Genomic DNA, 10,000 nt, shown 5'->3' on the forward strand with positions numbered 1-10,000 from the left:
ATCTGCGATACCATGAATTCTCGGTGGTCATCAGTTTAAGAGATGCGTTCGTAGAGATACGTATAAAATACACATTAAAAAAGTTTCTTGTTTCATAGTATAAAAACTTATAACTCCTATCTTCCGTCATTCACATATGGACAAAAAACAAGCAAAATATATTAGAATTTGGAGACAGACTTCTAAAGGTTTCATTGGAGGAAAGGGACCATGGTATAATTGTAGACAAAAATGGGATTTTAAATCTATATTGATTCCCAAAATTGATCCGGTGGTTCTCACACAGAGATATCTACTGAACCACCATAATCCTTGTTATGTTATGTTATCTAAATTAGTAAAATTTTTCATAAAAACTTAAAAATTCAACGCTACATAATTTTTAAAATGTTTGCCGAAATTATCTAGGTGCCAAAATGTCCTGGACAACAATAAAAACAAACAAATGGAGGACAGAAATTTTGTGAAAACTTTCTTATTAAATTGTTTCTTCTATATTTATTCTGTAAATTATATTTTCCAAGGTTAGTTTTAGTAAATTATTTTCAATTATGCAAGCTTACAGCAGTTGTGTCTTGATTTACAAATTTTAATTAACGTTTGATTTAATTAATTTTAAGTTTTAACTTTTAATTTTAATTTAATAAGTTTTCCTTTAGGTAGGATTTTCACTGTTTTTTATGATTTATTTTCAATTTTGCTTGCAAATGATAAAATCACAAAAACTAAATTTTTAAAAATGAAAATTGAATCTCAATCACTAGTTGCAACATGTCTAAGATGTCGTTGCAACCCATGCAACGAAGATCTTCTGAACACGACCTGCGAATTGAAATTAGGCGGAATGTGTTTCACGTCAGTTCTACTAGAACCGGACGAGACAGAAATTTACATGTATGGATGCATGGCTCCAGCAGATGATGATGAAACTGGGGTTATCCTACAAGTTAGTTGAGTGAAAGAAGATATATTTAAAAATTGGATTAGGATCGAATAAAAATGAAAATAATAATAAATTACATTTAATTAGTGTAAAGGTAGTTCGTTCCCTCACGAAATCCCCAAAGCAATTGAATGCTGTAACAATGAAGATCTCTGTAATGATCATCTTAATCCGATTCCTCTGATAAAATTACAAGGTCAGGGTCGAACTTTAAGATTATTTTTATTATTGTTGGTATTGTTAGTTTTGTTATTTAAATATAATGCTATATTATAATAAATTTACTCTTCATTAAAATTAGGCGATCAAGGAGATGTGGATTCCACAAAACTAATCCAAGTGGTTTTACTGTGTATTGGGATTTCAGTGATCTCGATCATCATTGTAACTATACTCTTCTTTATAAAGTGGGTATTATTATTTATTATTATTACTATTATTTTTATTGTTATTCATAATTATAATTACTATTTTTTATTATTGATGTTATTGTATGTAATTATGTTAATGACTATTACACTGACTGCAGATTCAAGAAGCACGAAAAGTGCATGAAATTTCTTAAAGATCGAGAGGATTGTTTGAACTTTGACTCTGAGGTCAACAACATCAACGAGGTGGCGGGTGTAGGGGGTGGTATAGGGGGTAGTGCGGGTGGATGCGGAGGTGCCAGTTCTGGTAGTGGGTCTGGTCTACCTTTGTTGGTTAGTTTTTGTATGTGTGTCTGTTTCTGTTTTGTTTGTATTTCTTGTGTTGAATGTTGTTCCTAATTCAAACAGACCAACATGCATGCATACAGATATACATATAAATAGGCAAGCAAACATACAAACAAACATACAAACAAACAAACACAAAAACTCACAGGTCCAAAGGACAATAGCCAAACAAATACACTTGGTGCATAGCATTGGGAAGGGTCGATACGGGGAAGTATGGAAAGCCAAGTGGAGGGATGAAAATGTGGCCGTGAAAATCTTTTTCTCCACAGAGGAGGCCAGCTGGTCCAGGGAGATTCAACTATACCAAACCGTTCTGCTGAGGCATGAAAATATTTTGGGTTGGTTCGTGAGCCAGTTGCTTGGTCGGTTGCTTGGCCGGTTGGTTTGATGGGCCAGTTGATTGATTAATTGGTTGGTTGGTATGTTTGTTGATTGATTGGCAGTTCTTCTCTTGTAACACACGCACACACACACACGCACGTACACACACACGCACACACACGCGCACAGGTTTCATAGCTTCAGACATCAAGGGCACTGGTTCATGGACTCAACTGTTCCTTGTCATGGACTACCATGAGTATGGCTCCCTCTACGACTACCTTCACCAACATACTCTTGACCTAGTTACGTTAATAAAGATGGCCGTTTCGGCTATCAGTGGCTTGACCCATTTACACACTGAAATTCACGGGACACAGGGTGGGGATTTTTTGGGATGCTGTTGGGATTGTTTTGGATTATCTGGAGTTTATTTTGATTCCTTTGTTTTAGTTTATTTCACGGTGGTTGTATGTTGTAAGTTTGAAATTTTTTAATAGTGTGAAATAGTGTGTGTGTGCGTGCGCGCGCGCGCGTGTGTGTGGTGTGTGATCTAAATTGAGTTTTACCAAACAATTATTCATATTTCTTTCTTTAAACAATTTTATTCCATAAAAAAATGAATTATTAGACTCATCCTTAGTAACAATTGATATCTTCTAGGCGGCTTCAAATCGAAATTGAATCAATTTAGAATATAACTATAATAAATAGAATTACAGTTCAGTTAGAATAAACAAAAGTCAATGAATGGATGCTAAGATAATTGGGCCCAAATAAGCAGATAGATTTCGTGTAACAATTTGTACGAGGATGTAAAGTTAAAGCTACGAGTAAAGAATTTACATTAGAATAGTCTAAAGTAGAAAGGCGACAGTTTATAGAGAATATGATGACGAGAATAACATTATTTTCTCCTTTTTTCAGGCTTCTACACTCCTATTTTCTCACTCATACACATCTGTATCTGTGAAAACATACGGACATGTACACAGACGTACATACACGCATGCAAACACTTATACAAACAAACACTCATACAAACAAACACACTCAAACACACACACACTCACACACAGGCAAGCCATCAATAGCTCACAGAGATATAAAGAGCAAAAATATACTGGTGAAGAAGAATCTAACCTGTTGCATTGCTGATCTGGGATTGGCCGTTCGATTTATTAGGTCATTCCTTGGCCTATATATTATTATTATTAATAATAATAATTATTATTATAATAATTATTAATTATTATTATTATTTCTAATTATTATGAGTCAATTTTCTATTAAGTAATTTCAAATTACTCTCTTGCAACCTCAAAATGACACCCCTTAATTAACCCCCCGTACCCCCCCTACCAACAGTGACACAAATGAACTGGACATCGCCCTGAACACGAGACAGGGTACGAGGAGGTACATGGCCCCAGAGGTCCTCGATGAAAGTATGGAGAAGGGTCACTTTGAATCTTTCAAGCAAGCTGACATGTACTCCATGGCTCTGGTTATGTGGGAGCTGGCCTGGAGGTGCAACGCATTTGGTGGGTTTTGTGTGTTTCTGTGTGTGTGTTTCTCTCTCTCTCTCTTTCTCCCTTTCTTTTTCTCTGTGTCTGTGTGTGTGTGTGTGTCTGTCTGTCTGATGGACATCATCGTTATCATGATCGTCAGGTCCGGTGGAAGAATACCAGGCCCCATATTACGATATGGTCGGAGGCGATCCGAGCTTCGACGACATGAAAAGGGTCGTCTGCGTGAACGGATCACGACCCCACGTCATGCAGAGGTGGATGCTTAATGAGGTCGGTTCAAAGGTCAAGCCTGATTGACCTTAATTTTTTTTGCATTAGTTCTAATTTTAATTTAAAACTTTTGGAATCATTTTTTCTCTAAAGGCTTTTTACAGACATACAAACACAAACATACATACAGACTTACACACACACACACACACGCACACACACATGCATACAGATAATGAGGTCATACACGAATATTATGATGGAGTGCTGGAGTGTCATTCCGGCAGCCCGTTTGACCTCGCTAAGAGTCAGGAAGTCCCTTACAAAGTTGAAAGGTCAACTTAGAGATGTTGATGCCCTGGAGAGAGTCTAATAATGATGCTGCTGCTGATGATGATGGTGATGATTGGGATGATTATGGTGATGAAGAGAGAAGAAATATGCAAATAGCAGTTAAACAGTGTTTAAATTAGTTTTATATATGTATGTACGCTCATATTTATGTATGTATGTGTGTATGTATGTATGTGTGTTTGTTTGTATGAATGTATGTATGCATGTATGCTGGCTTGTTTGTTTGTCTGTGTGTATGAATGTATGTTTGTATGTATATATGTATGTTTGTGTGTATGTCGGTTTTCTTTTTCTAATTATTTTCATTTTTCGTGTGCATATATCATTGTAAATAGGTAAAATAACTACACAATATTAACGACCTTGCATGATATAATTACTATAATCATTATACTACTACTACTACTACTACTACTACTACTACTACTACTACTGCTGCTGCTGCTACTACCACCACCCCCACTACTACCACTACTACTACTACTACAACTACTACTGCTGCTACTACTACTATTGTTGTTGTTAAATTGATGCCAGGTTCGCGACTCAACTGGTCTATTCTCACTGCCCTTTTAAGATATTTTTAATTAACAATGGCATTAAAATAATAATAATTTTACTGATTATACTAATCTGGATTGTTTTGATTAATTAATTAATTAATTAATTAATTAGTTAATGTGCAAAGCCAGATATAAGAAGAGGGAGAAATAGAAAGAGAGAGAGAACGACAATGAAAGAAAAATGATTGAGATGTAGAGAGAATGAGAATATAGGGAACAGATAGAGAGAAAGAGAGAGAGAGAGAGGGAGTAGAAGAGAGAGAGAGAGTAGAATAAATATATAATTTATTTTTTATACTTTGATTCAATTTTGACTGTTTGACCATCATTCATGACATTGTTCTTTTTTTGAGTTAATTGATCAATTAATTAATTAATTATTTGGTCAATTAACCAATTTATTTTTATATCATAACTTGGTCATTATAGTTATTATAGTTACATTATCAACAACAGTTATAATTATACTAATAATAATTATATTTTCATTGACATGTTATAACCAAATTAATGTCATTTATTTATTTGTCTTTAACTGTGTTTCCATGCCTAGAAGCTTATATATATATATATTATATATATATATAGAGAGAGAGAAAGAGATAGAGAGGAGGGAGAAGAGAGTAATTTGTAACATAAACATATGTACATTCATATAACATGTTGTTATTAATCTATGACATTCTTTCATTCATTTTTTTTCTTTTATTCGGCGGCCAGTTTTTTATTCATTCGTTCTTTCTTTCATTCATTTGTTTATTCGTTTGTTCATTCGTTCATTCAATCTTTCATTTATATTTTTTCGTTCATTTGTGTCTTCTATTTATTCATTCGTTCGTTCATTCATTCATTTATTCATTCAAATATTTACTCGTTCATTCATTCGTTCATTCATTCGTTCATTCATTCATTCAATCAATCTATCGTTCCTTCTTTTTCATATACAGTGTAGTTAGATTTCCATTGAGTTTTAATAAAAATTTTAAACATTTAATTTCCTTAATTTTGACTTAATCAAAAAGTTTTTTGAAAAACAATGTTATGTTATCTTCACAACGATTTATAATCTTTTTGACGTAATCTAACTATATATATATATATATATATATAGAGAGAGAGAGAGAGAAAAAGAGAGTGAGAGAAAGAGAGAGAGAGAGAAATAATCATGACGATATTAGTTTTATTCATATCATGATATTGCATTGCTTTGTTTTTTCAAATATTTTTTTAGAGTGACTGAACGAACGAACGAATGAATGAATATTTGAATGAATGAATAAATGTTTGAATGAATAAATAAGTGAATTATTGATTGGCATATTTGTTGATTGATTGATTGATTGACAATGCGATAGTTATTCTTCTTTTTATTTTTCTCTTGTTTATCGTGTAAAACGCTTTATTATTATTGTTGATATTATTATTGTTATTATTATTATTTTCATTTTATTATCAAATTATGTTTTTGAGTTTTTCGAAACAAAAATTGAACAAATTTTTTCCAGTTCGGTTTTAATATATCGAAACATAACAGAATAACAATAATATTATTATTAAACTATAATTATAATAATAACAGTAATAACATAAATAATAATATTATAAATAATAATAATATAAATTATAGTCATAATTAGGTTGACGACGTTGAACGAAAGTTAATGCTACAATATTAGTAAAAAACGACGATTTCGAGTCATTCGTTCGTTTGTTCATTCATTCATTCACTCATTCATTCATTTATTCGTTGTTCATTTGTTCATTCGTTCATTCATTCGTCTACCCCCGCAATTCTTGCTATGTTCATTCATCTTTACTTAATTTGTTCAATAAATAAATAGTTCATTTATCCATTCATTAATTCGTTCGTTCATTCATTTATTGCTTATTAGAGCTATCTAGGCTTTTCGTTGAATATTCGCGTTGGTATTAAAACATATATACATAAATGAGTGCATGAACGAACGAACGAACGAACGAAAGTATTAATGAATGATTGAATAAGTGAATGGACAAATGAACGAATGATGTATGGATGAATAGGTAAATGAGTGAATGAATGTTTGAAACGATTTTTTTTCATTTACATGAGTTGTTCTTTAACTTTTACCAAAAAAGTATGACAGATTATTATTATTATTAGTAGTAGTAGTAGTAGAAGTAGCAGCATTGTTTTTATGATTGTTGTTGTTGTTTATAACATTTTTATTTATAACCGATACATAAATTTTCATGATTGTTATTGCATAGCTTTTTACAATGACTTCAACAACAACATCAGCAACAACGTCAACAACAACATCAGCAACAACGACAACAACAACATCAACAGCAACAACAACAACATCAATCGAATTCGGGTTCTTCAATTCTATAAACTGGTGGCGGTACTACATTCATACTCGTTAGAGATGACGTCATTTTCGTCGCTGCTGAAGTTGCTGTCGTCGCTCCAGCAGCTCCAATACTGCTACCACCTCCACGTGAAGGTGACGTTGTCGTTCGTGTTTGATGTTGTGGCTGCTGTGGTTGCTGTTCGGGCTACTGATGTTAGTGAACCACGAAGGGATTTGTTTAAATATGTTGTGCTGTTATCTTGTTGTTGGAAGGATGTTGAAGCTAGGAGTCGGCGATTTTTTCTACTTGAAGATGTTTTTTGTTGTTGTTGCTGCTGTTTTTGTTGCTGCTGTTGTTTTTGTTGTTGTTGTTGTTGTATGAATTGCTGCAGCGACTGGCCCATGTCTTTTAGCTGATGTTCGTGCGTTGTTGTTGTTGTTGGTGCAGTTGGGCTGTTGCCGAAAAAAGCGTTGTTGATGTTGCTACTGTTGTCCTGGTCGCTCTGATTCGACGGGCTAGGGTGTTTGTAGGCGTGGCTAAAATTAAAAAATAAAAGATGGTTGGTTGATGGATCGGGGAAAATAAATATAAAAAAATATATATCAAATCAAAATAAATCACTTTTATTCAATCAAACAAAACAAAAGCAAGAATGATTCGGAGACCAAAAAAAGAAAATTAATTCTTGTGGGGTCGGCCACCGTGCAGCTCAAAATTGCTTCTCAATGATAAAATAAAATTGTCAATAGGAGAAAATGTATCAATGTTAATGAAATATGTACACACTTATATACATATATATACATATACATTATTATCCTTGAAAAACAGAACTTTTCGTAATTAAAAAATTTTTCAGTTTATTTTTAAAAAGATGCAAAGTGTTACAATCTTTAATTTCTTGTGGAATCGTCTCCCATATTCCTGGGCCGGTATGTTTCAAACTCATGCAAAGTACTTTAATTCTGGCTGGTGGAGCATAGAAAAGTGGCGTGTGGCGTGTAATTCTTGCTTGAATGGAAGTTCCAAAAGTGAAAAAGTTTCTAAAAAATGCCGGCAATTGCTGACGTAGAAATCTAAAAATGAATGTTGCAACGTGGTAGATGAACAAGTTTTTGATGTTGAGTATTTTCATCTCGAGATAATATTCACTTGTGTGACAATGAGGATGAAGATTTTTAAATATTCTGATGAATCGGTTTTGGCATTTTGTTAACTGTTTTAGATGAATGTCAGGACTGTTTCCCCAAATTACGTTGCAGTAGATGAGGTGAGGAAAGATTAACGAATAATACAGGTCAATTAGAGTAGGTTTATTTAATTTATTTTTAATTTTGCTTATAACTCCTAGGGTTTTGCATATTCTTTTAGACATAGTATCTATGTGAATATCCCAAGAAAGATTGTCCTTGATTGTTACTCCAAGGAATTTTGTGCTGGTTGAGCGAGGAATAGAAATATTGTTCATTTTTATGTCTAGGTTAGGTATAATATTTGTTAAAATTTTCGGACCAAAAATAATGTAATTACATTTAGAATAATTTACTATTAATTTATTTTTGATAAACCAGGTTGATATATTTTGAAGACTGTTATTGATGTATTCTACTTCTTTCAATGGGTCTTTAGTTGGGAAGAAGATGTTAGTGTCATCTGCATATAGAAGGTGATTTGCATCAGTTGCATGTTGAAAATCGTTCATGAAGATTATGAATAGAAGAGGATATATATATATATATATATATATATATATATATATATATATATATATATATATATATATATATATATATATATATATATATATATATATATATATATATATATATATATATATATATATATATATATATATATATATATATATATATATATATATATATATATATATATATATATATATATATATATATATATATATGATTTCCTTTTGTTATAATGAAAACAGCGACTACTTACTACTACCACTACCGCCACTACTACGACTACTACCGCCACTACCACTGCTACTACAAACCGTGGCCACTAGCAGACGATATGGACATATGTCTGTTGTGCAGGAGCGAGGGTGGGGGGTGAATTTGGTAGGGCATGAAGGTGCTGCCCTGGTGGGCTGTTATGCTAAGTCTGCGCACCTCCTCTTGTATTGAGGAAAGAACTGTTACCTGATTGATTGATTGATTGATTGATTGATTGATTGATTGATTGATTGATTGATTGATTGAGTGAGTGAGTGAGTGAGTGAGTGAGTGAGTGAGTGAGTGAGTGAGTGAGTGAGTGAGTGAATGAATGATTGAATGAATGAATGATTGATTGATTGATTGACTGGCTGATTGATTGATCGATTGATTGATTTGTCAAGTAACTTGCGACTCACCAATCAACCAACTAACCACAGTCAAGAGAGCGTTTTGATTCTCGGACATCAACTTCCTTATGTGGTCAATATCGTCGCGAACTTTCTCATCCTCTCTACTACTATTCTGAACGTGCTGCAGACGCACATCCAGAATTCTCAGCGTCCGCTGGATGGAATCCAACTGCGGGATCGACAGGAGCTGGATTTGCGGCTGGTGGACCTGAAGCTGCTGGGAGTTGCAACCTGGAAGTTAGGGATTAGTGGATTGACTGATGGGGAAAATGGAGAAAATGAACAAATGAATCATTTTCAAGTTGTGTGTTAACTACCGAATTTGCTATCGTTTAAAAAATACAAAAGCATTGGTACTGCTGGCAAAGATTAGTAACGGTACATTTTAAAGCCGGTAATGTTATTGCTACTGGCAATACACTATTTGGGTATTTCTAACAACTTTGCAGTGCGCACACAATTAGACACACACAAACACACACAAAACACACACAAAACACACACACGCACAAAACACACTCGCACACGTGTGCACAAACAAACACACGCACACACAGAAACAGACATACTTCCACTAATATGTCTAGATCTTTGGCGAGAACCCGGAAAAGCCGACCTCAAAGAAGACTTCCTTCGCAAAGTGTTGT

The 10,000-nt window shown here is 33.5% G+C and overlaps 1 protein-coding gene across 1 annotated transcript; it reads left to right on the top strand.

Annotated features, from left to right (window-relative positions):
- The first annotated feature begins 408 nt into the window (after window positions 1-408).
- HELRODRAFT_114367 (hypothetical protein) lies at window positions 409-4,494 on the top strand. The gene is made up of 11 exons (XM_009026512.1): window positions 409-524; window positions 765-946; window positions 1,031-1,139; window positions 1,245-1,350; window positions 1,473-1,647; window positions 1,811-2,003; window positions 2,176-2,367; window positions 3,066-3,171; window positions 3,355-3,530; window positions 3,658-3,788; window positions 3,961-4,494. Exons 1-11 carry the CDS (start codon window positions 446-448, stop codon window positions 4,099-4,101), a joined length of 1,590 nt encoding a protein of 529 aa, XP_009024760.1. The 5' UTR covers window positions 409-445; the 3' UTR covers window positions 4,102-4,494.
- The last annotated feature ends 5,506 nt before the right edge of the window (window positions 4,495-10,000 follow it).

The sequence above is a fragment of the Helobdella robusta genome, assembly GCF_000326865.2.
Source record: "Helobdella robusta unplaced genomic scaffold HELROscaffold_47, whole genome shotgun sequence".
Classification (NCBI taxonomy): Eukaryota; Metazoa; Annelida; class Clitellata; order Rhynchobdellida; family Glossiphoniidae; genus Helobdella; species Helobdella robusta.